This window comes from Hakea prostrata, chromosome 10 (assembly GCF_041222555.1).
Source record: "Hakea prostrata isolate BN-2017 chromosome 10, UWA_Hpros_2, whole genome shotgun sequence".
NCBI lineage: Eukaryota > Viridiplantae > Streptophyta > Magnoliopsida > Proteales > Proteaceae > Hakea > Hakea prostrata.
The window spans coordinates 44405546-44420574 of NC_142609.1; the positions used below are offsets into that span (position 1 = coordinate 44405546).

Sequence of the window (15029 nt, forward strand, 5' to 3'; positions counted from 1 at the left end):
TATGTTTACAGCCCATGAGGAACCAAGGGAGGAGGATGAAGGTCGGCGAATGTCCCAAACAAAGTCTCCTATGAAGGTTGTTCCAGTTTTAGTATGCTTATTATGTTTTATTGATTTCTTGAGATAATGCTATCACACTGGCACTTTTGGCATAATGCTATGTACATAGTAGACGAGACCTGCTCCAATGCTGGTTACTTTATGTTTTTCTTTTTCGTCCAGAAGCTCTCCTCTGTTGCACCCTTTATCTCTCTCTCTCCGTTTGTTTGTGGTCATCAATTGATTTTTCTCATTTATTTATGGGAAAATAAATTTCTATTTCAGAAATTAGAATTGGATGTTATGTGCGGACCTGGATATAGATTTTGTTAGATTTCAGTAAGATTAACTACGGATGGCATAGCTGAGTTGGTTAAACCTTGCTAGTTTTGCTCTTTTATATTTTCCCTTTGGAGATAGACCATGTAGTTTATCCATGTACTTTATTTCTTTCTATTAATTTCAGCTCTATCTTTTGGTGAAACATATAATAGAGTGGGGGCGACACTCGATTTTAGTAGTGTCTAATGTCTACGCATATCACAGCATGACAGGGAACTTTTTTTGTGGAAAATGGGTTGGACTTCTTACTGTTCCCAATCAGTGAACAGAATAATTCCTCTAAGCTGTGTTGAAACACAATATTAGGCAAAAGTAGTGGATCAGACCTTGGTTTGATTTATTGTTCCTTTGTTCCTTTTCTTAAATTTCTTCAGGATTTCTTCATGATGCCTTCTGGCAAACAGAAAAGAGAGGAGAGTACCCTCCAAGTATTAGTTAGCGTGATGGATGTGTGAGAATACTAGGAAGGCTTAAGTAAGAAATGACCGAAGTAGCTACAATCCATGACAAACGGGCATTGATGGGTTGAGCAGTACAAGAAAGGCCGGATGTCAGGCAGATCTGACAGATGAAGGAACCAAAGAAGCCAGGGAGACCAAGAACAAGGAGAGGCGGAAGAAAACACGGAACAGGTCGCTCGGTTGGTCAAATACTGCTGATTGAAGTTCAAAATCCATGTAGTTAACCCCATAGTTGGAAATGATGGTAATGCAAGTGAAAAGTACACCCAGAGGAACGGAGAGAACGAAAGCAAGCCAGACGGAAGAAAATGCCAACCAACACAGGGATTGGATGACACAGCGCGGGCACAGAGAGTGGCAACCATTGTGGAAGATCTGCAACTTTTGGTTGATGGTTCCGTCAGCAAACTATGGAACCTGTGAAGCGAGAGAAGGGGGGGGGGGGGAGGGATAGGTTAATCATACAAATTTTATTCATTCAGAATCTGTGCCTAGAATGATGTGAATGATTGCTCTTCCACCATGGCATGGAATCATTAGATGATCTATCTATGATTCTCGAAGGGATATTCTTGAGGTACCTCATCAGTGAGCTCAATTTGAGTGCAGGTACCAAGAAAGCCAGAGGGGAACTGTATAACATTACAAATTATTGCAATGGTCAAATTTAAGTGTGTTTGAATCTTAGAATTTTTATTAATCACTTCTGCATAAACAGATGTTCACTTGGGGGGGGGGGGAGAGAGAGAGAGAGAATTGGGATCCAGGGATTAATAGTAGAGATGGGAGATGTGATAAAGGGGTAACCCCAACTTCATGCTACCAGGAAATTCCAAAATTGGCCTAGTCCTAGTTCTGATGCACTGCCCAAGCTGACCAAGTCATATTTGGGTAACTCGGCTTAATTTTATTTTCACAAGTTTGTTTTACACCAATGTACTTTTATTGGAAATTCTGGTCTCTTTCTTTTTTTTGGATGTACTTGTTTTTCTTCTACTTTGCTTTCCTTTTTCTTTCTCCCTCTTTTATCTCCTTGATACAGGAGAACTACTGTGGACAGACTGACCAAACCAAGGAAAACATTTCAAATTTCAGGCTTCAAAGCACCTTGACAATAAGAAAAAAAAAGACAATAAGCCTGCTTGTTTACCAAAAAAAAAGAAAAGACAATAAGCATGCTTTTCCAGATCCCAGTTTCATGTACATGGCGGAGGCATCAAAGAATCACCACAAATTCCAACACAACATAACTAAGGTAATGCATTAATGTGCGACTAGTCTGTACTCTGTCAGAGGGTCCCTAAATGAACAGAAGGGGGATACAGGAGAACTACCAAATAAACGAAAAAACATTTGACATGCTCTGGGTTTTTGAATACTCATATAGTGATTAATATTACTTACCATTGCTTAAATTCTTTGGGTAAAAGATTACATCTTTCTTTCCCATTTCTGATTTATGCGAATGAATATTGCAGGCCACCCGCGAATTTGACTTCTGAGGCTGCTAATTTGGAGTACAGCATGAGCATTCTTCTGCCAGACATTTTTATTTTAAATTTTCTTGATCATGGGAACTCACTAGTCATGTATACCCACCTAAAGGTAGGATCTTTTTTCTTGCTGGGGTTGGAGGGCTTGGTTTTGGGTGTTTGGTAATAACTTGAATTTTATAGGGATTATTTTGGGCATAATCTGTTTTTCGTTTTTCAAACCAGGTAATGCTGAGGATTGGTGAACTACAACCTTTTACGACATTAATCACTCTCCACATTGTATCTGGCTTCTCCCACTGCCACCCGTTTTACTGTTGAAATCATAAAGCCTCCAACTGGGTACTGGGTGATACAGAAAGCTCAGAAGGACGTCGTTGATGTAAGTAGAGAAAGTGTCTATACCAAAAGATGATGGTTCTAATCACCAATACAGGAAAACCTAAAGTGGAATTTCAATGTGTTAACAAAAAAAGTCTAATATGTTAACTTGATACTTCATATTCAACAAATCAGAGTGGCGCAGCGGAAGCGTGGTGGGCCCATAACCCACAGGTCCCAGGATCGAAACCTGGCTCTGATAGAATAAAGAGCTTCCGAATAATTTTTTATTTTATTATTTTTAAACTCTTTACACAGGTCCTCCTGTTCCTAAAGGACAAATTTTTTTTTTTTTTTGCAAGAGCATAAGTACCATTCAACATAATTGTGCTTGGGTCATGCGCATTAACGTCAAGCTAAGATTTCGGATCTAACTGTTGAATTTCAATGGTCGAGATCAAAATTTCGACCGAAATTCGATCTGACGGCCGATATAATGGTCCTGCACAATAAATGCGTAGGACTATCAAACCAAACATTTTTGACCGCCGGATTGAAATCTTGACCTAAATTTCAAATCCAACAATCCAAAATTTTGCATGACATTCTTGGGCATTTACTGCAGCAATTTCCAAGTTAAGTCCCATTCAACAGTTTGAAAGCTGCAATAAGTCAGATACTAGGTGCGCTTAACATTGAGGCGTGGGGCCTAAATTTTGTGAGTATAAACACCAATCCACTATTTGTTTGTCAATATCAGCTCTTACATGGTTCAAAACTTCAAATAAAACCAACCATTCAACTTTTCCCCTTCCCTCTTACCAAAAAGGAAAAAGAAAAACTTTTCGCCTCCCCCATCAACCTCACCACAAAACCTCCATATTCTCAACAATAAAGTCACAATTTACCTAATGTGCAAGAGGATGTGGAATAGACTAAGGGGGACTCAGCCTTGTCCACACACTATCTTTGACTCTCACTATCACTGAGCTTCTTTAGTCATCGGTGAAGATAGCCCGTAGATACAAAGCCGGAATCCTCTATCCATTAAGGTAGAACCTTATCTTTTTCCGTCTTTCCAGTCTCCACCACATGTTATACAGTGTCTACAATTCAAATCCTCTCCACTCGGGTCCACCGTATACCCAGATTTCTAATCACTCAACCTAACATAGGCCAGCCAAATCCACTTGTGTCAGGTTTTGAGTGAGAGGAAAAATTGGATGGACTGTGCACTTAAGTGAAGAGGATTTGGACCCAGTGTTTACATCTGAATCTTAATAAAATGAATTTAATATGGAACCCTCTATAACCCTAGTAGAGTCATCTCCTAATGTATGGTAGAGATATGTGAGAAGACCATAGACTCAAATGGGTAATGGATCCAAACTCAAAACAAGTCACACACCCAATTTTAGAAAGTAATGAGACTGAGAGCTCGAATCTGGAATATAGCCTCCCTGCAGGTGCTGAGGGTTAAAGCTAAATATGTCTACCCCACAGTATCCAGGCGAAGGATTCAAATCCAACCATTACTTTCTCATATCTAATATTCTCTCAAATCTTTTTGACTTTGTCATGGACTGAAGGCCTGTTCTACTTTATACTGCTTGCTTAGTCCTTCATATGAGAGGTTCCATTCCATTCTCCCAGTCCACAGGTGAGTTGTTAGAACAGGCCCCTCAAAGAGATTCTGCCATAGATAAACAATAAACCCATCCAATGTAGTTCAATCACCATATCTAGTTACAAGGAATGGATTTTTCCTCAACACTAATCAACTAGAGATCAGAGCAGATCTTTGAAGAAATTTCCAGAAGACAAAAGAAAAAACTTCCCTTCCATTGTAGCTGAACAAACAAAGATTTTTTTATCAAAGGTGTGATCAAAGGCTTCAAAACTTCCATTATAGATTTGCCTAATTGGAGGCCAACCTTCCAAAGGAATTTCTAATCTGGGAGTCAAATTGTGGCAAATGAAGCTTCAATCTGTAGTGTACTCAAGATTGCCACATGAATAACCTGAATGATCTGAAAATTTATATTTACGATTAGTTAATAACCTACAGTTTGCTCTGCAACTCAAACTGATCAAACCAAAACAACAAGCCAATCCTAGATATGCATTTACAGATGTTAGTTCTTACTTCTTACCCAACTCTTATTGTCAAAACTCCATTTTCAGACAGAAGGTAACAGCTATCACTGTTGTATTGTTGCTCTTAACTTCCTACAGATGATAAATTGCCCAAAACATCAAAAAGAAATCTAGGCCAAAGGCCATGGCCAGTGAGAAGGAAAATAGCACCAGCTGAAAATAGTCTTCGATACTGTGGAGCATAGATGATTGTTCATTGAGTTTTTTTCATATAAATTTGTTTGTTTCTCACCTTTGTTCGTTCTGGGGTGCCCAGTTCTGATTCTTCTGAAACAGCCCATACCCGTGAACAACTAACACTACTAAAAAATATTATGAACTAACCCATACAGCCACACTAGCATATGACCAGAAATTCAGAGAAAACTGTGGAGCTTCTTCCAACAATTGAGGAGTTGGAAAGAAACCCATGGGAAACTCGCCTCCCAAGGCCCCAACTATGAGAAAAAAGAAAAACATACACAGAGAGAGAGAAAGAGAAGAAGAAGCCCATCATGGGCATGGAATTGGGATATCCATTTTATGTTCTGCAATAGGGAAAAATCAATTCTTTTATACATCAATCGTAAATTACAAAAGGGGCGAAAAAAACATACGGGCAATTTCATGGTGAAAATTTTTTCTATCTACACTTAGGAGCAAAAGAGGGAACGAACGAAGGCGTGGGATCGTAATGGAACGGAGATGCTGGATGTTGCCACAATTTGAAGCTAACCCTTTCCGATTCCGGCAACTTAGAATCTTGCCGTGAAGATACATCCCTTGACTTCGTGGTCTCAGCTATCCGATCCCCAAACTTTGAATTAGGTGATACAGGAGATAATACCAAAGGAGATAGCAAAGGAATAACAACCTTCCAGTCCGATGCCACAACCTGATGTGATTTCACCTGTATAGAAGCCGGAGCTTGCTGCTGCAACCTTGTCGGAGCTTGCTTCTTATTCCTTCCATCTTGATTCTTTCTCTGCGATTCTGCCATCAAAGGAATTGCTATAAGAGTATCTGAGATTGGGAAAAATGATTGTGAGAAATGATGATCGTAACAAGATACGAAAGATTTGCTAGTTTCCGCTTCGAATTCAACAATCGTAAAGAGAGAATTAAAGAGATTTTCTCTGTTCTTTGAAGATTGCGTGGACGGAAACGGCTGAGCGATTTCTAAATTTATATAGCCCTCGAGAAAGAATATTAATTATTAAATAGTAGATATTGTTTTACAGGTTCTTTCGTGAAATAAGAAGTCAGAAAGGAAGAAATTTTCAAAAGCAGGGATATATTTGTCATTACACACGGATGGCCAACCCTTACCCACTTGCCTATTTTTGTCTCTTGATATACTTGATTGGATTCTGAATTTTGAAGAAGCATGGAATTTTGAACAACCAAAAGGAAAGACAAATCGCCTCTTTCTTACCAGTGGAGAACAATGTGATTTTCCGACGGATTTTTTAGCACAATAATTATTGGGACCCACTTAAGAATACTAAAAAAATTAAATGTGAAAATCTCAAAAGGCCCCACTTTTTATTGTATAGGCCGATTCGACTAAGTCCTGATTATTTATTTGTCAGATGAAAATGTATGTATTCTCCTCACACTTTTTTACCACACAATAAGATTAGAGTTCACTAGAATTAAAGGTGTTAATCAGTATAGTTCCAATAATTCGGTACAGTTTAGGTACGGTATCAACTTTGAATACTGAAAACCAGAACCGTACCGTACCGAATTTACATGATACAATACGGTTTCGATATTAAATCGGTGTGGGAAAACGATTTAAATTGTATCTAGTGCAGTACAATTTTTATACGAACGAACCCATGCCACTTTTATTATTAGTTAATTGAGATCTTAATGAAATTGTGATCAAACAATCAATAAAATCTAATATTAATAAAGACAAAACAATTAAATCTAAGAAGAGGAGTGAAGGATGAAACGAAAAATTGAAATCGGGAATTAGGGATAAGGTAAATGTAAAATGTTTTAATTGTAAAATCATATTGATATCTCTTAATTTGGTACGGACCGCGAACGATAGAGCATACCCCGAACCACGATACATTCTACCTCGAATTTGAATGGTGAGGTAATGTGTTGTTTTAGACTGGATGGTTTGATACGGTTAAACAATTTCACAATGCAATTGACACTCTTAACTAGAGTATCTATCTTTGATTTACTTTATCAATACTAAGAACTAAGAAACCCCATTTTTATTGTATGATACGAAGTATGAAGAGCACATATTTACATTACCTCTCTTCTGAGTTTTGACAATAATTGATCCGGACTTACTACTTGTTAGGATAAAAGTATCTGCTTAAACCCCTTTTTTTTTTTTAAAAAACTATCTGTTAGGTTAGAAGTATCAGCTTAAACTCTTCTTTTTGTCCTTTCACTACTTGTTAGGATAGAAGTATCAACTTAAATTTTTTTATTTTTTTTACTACCTATTAAGGTAGAAGTACCGTTTAAATATTTTTTTTTTATGGGATAGGGATGGGAATATTAATATGCCTTAACAAAAGTCAAACCTACGACCTCTTCACTAAGAGATATTGGTTTCATCACTAGAATAACTGCCCTACATTAGTCAACTCAAATTTTTTTTAGCCTTCAACGATTTTATTCTTATTATATAGTGAAAAAATATAAGAAAAATACGTGCATAAAGAGACTCATTCAGCTCAGGATATATATGTATATATTACAGCGACAAGGGTTGAACCTATAACATCTTCATAAAAAAGTGAGGTTTTTGACCGTCCTATTAACCCTAGAGTCGACTCAGGATATTAATGGGTGATCGTCACGTTGAATACTAAAATGTCTACAGGTGGTTATGATCGTCACGTTGAATACTAAAATGTCTACAGGTGGTTATCAGAATATCAGGAGACGTGAAGTGAAATTACTATTTTGACCCCTTCCCTAATCATTTAAGCAAGAAATCAAAATCTGAGTTGGGACCTTTTTAAAATAAAAATGTATTTTTAAAGGAGACCGTGAGAGGGAGCTTTTCCTTACCTACTGAAAGGTTTGACTTTGACTGTAGTCGGTTGGCCGGTTAGAGAAACAAATCCAAGTAACACAGAGATGACGGCGACTATGTTGGTACGTGGTCAAGTCTTCACTGTTCGATTATAATAATAACGACGACGTGGCTTAAATCTAGATTGGTGGCTGTCTTACCTTTTTGCCCTTTCAGTCTTATTTATTTACTTGAAGAGATCATGATCGGACGGTCACCAAGTCACCTTGTTGTAATCAAGCCGGCAATAGCAACCTGCATCTGTCAATGCAAGGTTGGTAGAGGTCATGGGTTCAACCCTTGCAAACGATAAAATTTTCATCTGAAAATGTAATTAAAGTGCTCACAAACTGGCCCGAAAGAACCTCATACACTAAAAAATAAAAAATAACAACTGGCATCCAAGGGTAGGGATGGAAAATGGGTGAATCGCTATGGTGTGATTGGTGTCTGAGTTGGATTCTGTTATGAGAAGATAAGTTAAAAACGTGGTAAAGTCCAAATGAAAATGTCCATTCGAGACTGATGATGATGCATAGGCATGTGATATAAGAATATTCATTATTCATGCTGCTTCTTTACCTATGAATATAAAATATACAACAAATAAAGGTTGCCGAAAAGGCGTATCATGTAATTTTGCTTGGGTCATGTGCATTAACGTCAAATGAGATTTCGGACCGTCAGATTCAAAATTTCGGTCAAAATTAAATTTCGACCGTTAAATTTAAACGGCCGAGATCATAATTTCAATTTATCGTCCCGAATGACTTTGCCTAACGATCTTGCGCAATTAAGCAAAATACATTATCATGTGATCGGAAATATCAATCGAAAAATAAAGCAAGCGTGGATGATTTGGTAAATAAAACTCTTCTTGTGTATATATAGGATTAAATAACTGAAAGAAGACAAAAGATGGTCGGTCAAAGTCAAACTTAAGAGGTGTCACGTGCCATGACCCTAGTCCTTCTGCAGGTGGTGTTTGAGATTGTAAAGAGAATCTTTACTCTCTTTTGACATTATTGGTTTTCTTTTATGATTTTTTTTTTTTTTTGAACTTTTTCGGAAATCTTATTTTGATTAGACAAGGTCATGACATGTGACAAATTAATTTATATTGAATTTGGATTAGAAGGGAAATTTGACCGTTGAAATTGAAGGAGAGGATCTTTTTCTTTTTCCAAACACAACTACCCTACTAGGAGACTACAGTGTTTTCAGTGTAAACAGAACAAATCGGCTGCTGTGGAAGAAAAATGGAGGCAATTAGGTCAATTTAGTTCTTGCATCTATGGGTTAATTATCGGAAAAAAAACCATTTGTCTGCTGTGCATAATAATGCATTTTAATATAGATAGGTTTAAATTTAAAACTTGATTTCAAATTTAAAAAGTCTGCAATAGTCTTTTAATTTATTTATTTTCTTAGTCAATTATTTGGCATATATGTACATGTTGAGAGTTGTGCACAACAGATGATATTTTTTTGGCTAAACTACACTTTAAAGATCCAAGTTTTGCTTGGCAATACATCCAATATGATGTTTGCAGTGGCTTGTCTTTAAGCTTTGTTTCCATTGCACTTGCGAGAGTGAGAAGTGAGAATAAATTCTCTATAAGCCTAACACAAGCCGCAAAAATTAGAGGTGTCTCTTTCAACTGTAGTCATTGAAGACTCGAAGAGATTGCAAAGAATTGATCATCTCTATTTCTCATTTTAGGATTCCTTGTTTTCTTTGCTATTAAGAGAGAAGTGTCTATAAGAAAGACGATGGTTCTAATTACCAAATACAAGAGAACCTAACTTCATTGTAAATTAAGTGAAATTTCAACCGCTAAAAAATAAATAAAGACCCGCCCTCTCATGGGGAGGTCTTGGGTTCGCACCCATTCGGCGGCAAATTTATAAGCAATTGCCTAATCATCAAAAAAAATTCAACCACTAAAAAATAAAATAACCAAGTAGTTTATTATTTATTGGATAAAATATGTTCAACAAATCAGAGTGGCGCAGCGGAAGCGTGGTGGGCCCATAACCCACAGGTCCCAGGATCGAAACCTGGCTCTGATAAAACAGAGAAGCTTCTATTTTGTTTTTTATTTTTATATTTTTTTCAATCCAAAAAGATCATACTTTAAAACTCTCCTATACACAGGATCCGGATCACCTAACCCTAACTTCACAAATATGTAAGTAATTGATTGATTACAGAGAATTGTTCCTCTTGTTTCTCATTCCAGATTTCCATGTTTTCTCAATGTTCTTCTTGTGTGCAAATTCAAAAAAATTATATAAAATCGAATGTTCAGGCTCCATTACAGGATCTGAGACTTACTTCTAGCTTGACTTCTTCAAAAAAACGAGTTAATGGTTTATTCACATCTGTGGTCCCCAACAGTATCCTAAATGATCCTGCTTTTTTCAGCTTCCTCAAAATTCACAATCCTTGCTCAACTTGTAAATATATGGTGTTACAATGTTTCTTCACTTGAACTTCAGAAGCTGCTCGTCCTCCTTAGAACGGATAGCATTTAATACAATCAACAGCTTATAGCTTGCGCTGCTCCAGCCTTGATAAACTAAGATGCTGTAAATAATCAAGACACCAACAAATTGTGGCATTTGTAATCTCCTTGATAATCAAGTGGGGGAATACTGGTTAGCAACACAAGTGATGTATCCATGTCCAATTCTACATAAACCACCAGCTGATCAAGGTTTGGAATTCAAATGAAACACTCTTAAACAAGCTTGCAGTGCGCAAAGCATCAATTCACTGGCCGAGTACAGCAGACATGGACATACCTTTACAACTTCAGTTTGATTATTTGTTCTCTCCTGGTTCGAGTTCCTCATCTCAGCACCAGTTAAAGAGCACATGGTTCCTTCTTTACCCAATGCTTGCTTGTAGCCCTCATCCTCAATTCATCTTTACCCAATCTATATTCCCATGAAAACTTTGGTTGGCAACTTTTTATTCAGGTTGAGAAGAACTTTTCTGCCACATATCCTGTAATCCTTGGTAGCCCATCTGAGTCGGACTATATACATATTACCAAAAATGGGGTGTGAAATTTAGAAGCTACCCTTCTGCTTCGATCCAACTAGATGCGTGACTCTTCTTTGTTACTCCTCTTTTCTTCATGATTGACCGCAGATTTGCAACCTCAGTCCATTTGTTGGCTTCAGCGTACATGTTAATTAGGAGAACATAGTAGCCACAGTTGTATGGCTCCAAAGTCATCAATTTATCAACTGCAACCTGAGCAATTTCCAAGTTCCCGTGAAGCTTACACCCACCCAAAACAGCCCCCCATATGACTGCATTTGGTTCAATTGTCATGTCTTTTACCAATCCCAGTGCCTCATCAAGAAGGCCAGCACGGCACAGGAGATCAACCATACAGCCATGGTGTTCAATTTCAGGATTGATCGAGTAATCCTGTGTCATGCGACGAAATATACAACGTCCTTCTTCGACCAGTCCTCCATGAGTACAGGCACCAAGTACACTAACAAAAGTAACCCCATTAGGCAAGACCTTCTCCCTCTCCATACAGCTAAACATGGCCAATGCTTCTTTCGCATACCCATGAGATGCAAGCCCTTCAATCACAGAATTCCAGCAGAACAGATTTTTGTCTTTCAGTTTGAAAAAGACCACAAGAGATCTATCCAAGTTTCCACATTTCGCATACATGTCAACTAATGCAGATCCAATATATACATCAAGGTTGAAGTTGTTTTGGATCACATAAATATGTATCTCCCTTCCTAAATCAAGAGCTCCAAGATGGGCACAAGCTGAAATCACTGTGGACATGGTGACTTCATCAGGTCTGACCCCTGCATTCTTCATCTCTTGAAAGACTCCCAGTGCATCCTTGAACTGCTTGTTCTGCGAATAACAGAAAATCATGGTTGTCCATGAGACCAGATCCCTCAAAGGCATCCGATTGAACAAGAGTGCAGCAGAGTCAACATTCCCGGACCTAGCATAACCATCAATCATGGTATTCCAAGACGCGATGTTTTTCTCAGGCATCTCGTTGAACAATTTCTCTGCGGAACCCAGGTCTCCAACTCGCACATGACAAGCAATCATTGAAGCCCATGCAAAGGCATCTCTTTCAGGCATTTCGTCGAACACTTTCCGGGATTGAAGATTTTTATTAATGATAGAATAAAAATCCAGCAAAGCAGTTTGAACAAAAACATGGGATTCAAGACCATTCTTCCAAATATGACCATGAACTGCTTCACCAAAGCCCAATGCAGATAAATGGCTACAAGCTTTGATCAAACATGAGAAGGTATAGCTTGTAGGAGAAACCCATGCTCTCAACATCTGTAAGTAAAACTGGAGACCCTGAACTGAGGAACCACACCGAACAGAGCCTCTTATCATGGCGTTATAAACAAAAACATTGGGTTCTTCCATGTGGGCAAAGGCAAGTATAGCATAATCCATTCGACCTAAGGTCGAGCACACACCAACAAATTGATTCATCAAGAAACAGTCTTGGTGAGAATTCCTCTTAACCATTGTTGAGTAAACAGATTCGAGCTGTCTTAGCTCAGAGCATCTCTTCAATTGAGAAGCTACCAACTGTTGGTGGGTAAAGTAATCATCAGAGTTTGGCATCACATTTGAGAATGAATTATGTTGTAAGAAGGCAAAATTTGTCTTATTTTGCTTGGATCTCCTGAACAACGATATCATGCAAGCTGTGAAAGATTAACTCTAATACGAAACTGGAAGAAATTCACAAAAATGGGAAAACCATTGATACTCCACAGCAACAAGGTTTCGCTTATTTGCTATTTCTTGGTAAGTGACCACTTTAGTAATTTTTATTAGGTCTGAGGATATTCTCGTAATTAGCATAAGCAGGGATGAGGAGCAAACCTTAAACCCTAGCTAACTAAAACCCTAACTTCGATAGGATCGTCTGCCTTTATAATAGAGTCATCATAGCCTCACAGCATCTCGGGACTTCGAAGAAGGTAAGATGTTCTTCAGATTTATGAATTTCTTTTTTGTTCAAACCTCGATCTTCTTATTGCTTTACAAGTTTTTGAAAGCACATATCGAAGGCTTGCAGGTGCTTGTTTTAAGCCTGTTGAGCTCAAAAACTGTGCGAGAGTTTATTACCGTCATTCCCATTTAATGTCCTCGCGATGACGTTTCATTACCTTAACTTGAGGATTTTCTAAGGGAGACGGGAAATTTCATTCTTTTCTCATTGATAACTTCAATTAAAACTACTTTTTTTCCCCCTTTCTTCTAAGCCTTTTTGTTTGATTATACAGGAAAATCCCATTTTGAGGGAAGAAGATGGCGAACCCTAAGGTTTTCTTCGACATTTTGATCGGGAAAATGAAAGCCGGCAGAATCGTGATGGAATTATTTGCAGATGTGACACCAAAAACCGCGGAGAACTTCCGGTGCCTCTGCACAGGTGAAAAAGGTATTGGAAAATCTGGGAAGCCATTGCATTACAAAGGCTCCGCCTTTCACCGGATTATCCCGAGCTTCATGTGCCAAGGTGGGGATTTCACTAGAGGTAATGGAACTGGAGGAGAATCCATTTATGGAATGAAGTTTGAAGATGAAAACTTCAAGATGAAACACACTGGACCTGGAATTCTGTCTATGGCGAATGCTGGACCTAACACCAATGGTTCTCAGTTCTTTATTTGCACTGAGAAAACAGCATGGCTTGATGGAAAACATGTTGTGTTTGGGAAGGTTGTTGATGGTTATAGCATTGTTAAGGAAATGGAGAATGTGGGTTCATCTAGTGGAACGCCTTCTTCAACTGTTGTCATTGAAGACTCCGGGGAGATCAAAGAGACCTGATCTTCTTGGTTTCTCATTCAAGAATGTTTCTTTAAGGTGCTTGTTTGTGTTATTTGACTTGGGATGTATTTGATAAAGATTTTGGGAAGAAAAATGTATATTATTTCATGTTTTTTCTTTGTTCTTGATCTGCATATTCAAAAGAATCAAAACAAAAAAAATTATTACAATAGTAATAATACTTTTAGTAATTTTCATTTGAATCTTGAGTTTGATGAAGTCATTTTTAGTTGAAATAAATGATATTGAACATTTATCTCTCAGTGATGCATAGGAGTACCAAATTAAAAGCCCTTCAAAAGAAAAAGAGAAGCCCCATCTTAGATCTACTGAAGGGAAAGTGTTGCTTTCTAGGTCTTTTATTGCAGAGAAGAGGGTTAGCTCCAATTGAGGTCGCTGGGATCTGGGGGAGTGGGGCTGAAACATAAATTTAAAAGATCTGAAGCTCCCATTAGATAAATTAAAACTTGCTATTTGCAGTTAACATTGCATGTTCATCTACAACAGTCATAAACCTCTTTGAACAAATTTGAATCCTAAATCTGTGTGTTTTGGAAAACTCATCATCCCAATTATAAAGCTTAATAGATTTTCAGAGCTAACATTGCCTAGTTAGAAGAAACACATAACAGTATCATTTAGCGGATGTTATGTTTCATTTGATGATAGATGATGTTGCACACTCCCAGGTAGATGGTTCCTCAACTCAAAACACACAGTTGGAAAAAAATTGTACCATAGCTTCGATAAAAGAGGCAGGCTTATCACTTACCAGAATCATTTGTTTGGCCTGCACCACCTGCTTTGCATGAGCAATCAAGTCTACAACTCTCTTCCACTCCCCCTGTTCTATGAAAGTCGTCCTGAAAAACCATAAAACTTGGCTTTAGAGAAGTCTTAGCTTCCTGATTCTCTCTTAGACATCCAGATCCTGTTTCTTGTTTTCATTATCTTAAGAGAATATTATCGACTTAGATTCTCACTAGAACAACTCTGCGTAAGTACCTAAAAGGAAAGATGCACAAAGCCTCAGATATAGGAGAAGCGTCATCACTGGAATATAACATAAACAGACTGGGAATTTCCACAACTAATAATACAGGGGAAACTACACTGGAAAGCTAAAAAAATGACATCCCAGAAATCTGATGTTAGGGGCCAATTTTACATCTGACAAAAGAATATCCCAGGCAACAGCCTTCACTGCCCTAGCTTTTGTATTAGGTTAGAATTGTGAAACAATGACAGAATCTTGGACATTTTGTCAGAAAATAAAAAATTGGAAAGATGAAATTTGTTATTTTAGACCATAG

General features: G+C 37.8%; 2 protein-coding genes and 2 non-coding genes across 4 annotated transcripts; 3 read left to right on the plus strand and 1 right to left on the minus strand.

The window, feature by feature from the left end:
• The first annotated feature begins 2846 nt into the window (after nucleotides 1-2846).
• TRNAM-CAU (transfer RNA methionine (anticodon CAU)) lies at nucleotides 2847-2918 on the plus strand. Its single transcript has one exon. It is a non-coding gene; the product is annotated as a tRNA-Met (tRNA).
• Nucleotides 2919-9851: 6933 nt separating this feature from the next.
• TRNAM-CAU (transfer RNA methionine (anticodon CAU)) lies at nucleotides 9852-9923 on the plus strand. Its single transcript has one exon. It is a non-coding gene; the product is annotated as a tRNA-Met (tRNA).
• On the minus strand, nucleotides 9923-12734 carry LOC149003314 (pentatricopeptide repeat-containing protein At1g06143-like). The gene has a single exon (XM_089137262.1). It carries the CDS (start codon nucleotides 12574-12576, stop codon nucleotides 10936-10938), a length of 1641 nt encoding a protein of 546 aa, XP_088993388.1. The 5' UTR covers nucleotides 12577-12734; the 3' UTR covers nucleotides 9923-10935.
• A 59-nt stretch (nucleotides 12735-12793) lies between these two features.
• Nucleotides 12794-14010, plus strand: LOC149003315 (peptidyl-prolyl cis-trans isomerase CYP19-3). Its single transcript, XM_089137263.1, has 2 exons — nucleotides 12794-12860; nucleotides 13167-14010. The coding sequence occupies exon 2, from the start codon at nucleotides 13192-13194 to the stop codon at nucleotides 13714-13716; it is 525 nt and encodes a 174-aa protein (XP_088993389.1). The 5' UTR covers nucleotides 12794-12860; nucleotides 13167-13191; the 3' UTR covers nucleotides 13717-14010.
• The last annotated feature ends 1019 nt before the right edge of the window (nucleotides 14011-15029 follow it).

Bases quoted from the DNA above. Each gene is read 5' to 3' on its own strand.
- LOC149003314 (XM_089137262.1), bottom strand. From the start codon at position 12,576: ATGATATCGTTGTTCAGGAGATCCAAGCAAAATAAGACAAATTTTGCC.
- LOC149003315 (XM_089137263.1), top strand. From the start codon at position 13,192: ATGGCGAACCCTAAGGTTTTCTTCGACATTTTGATCGGGAAAATGAAA.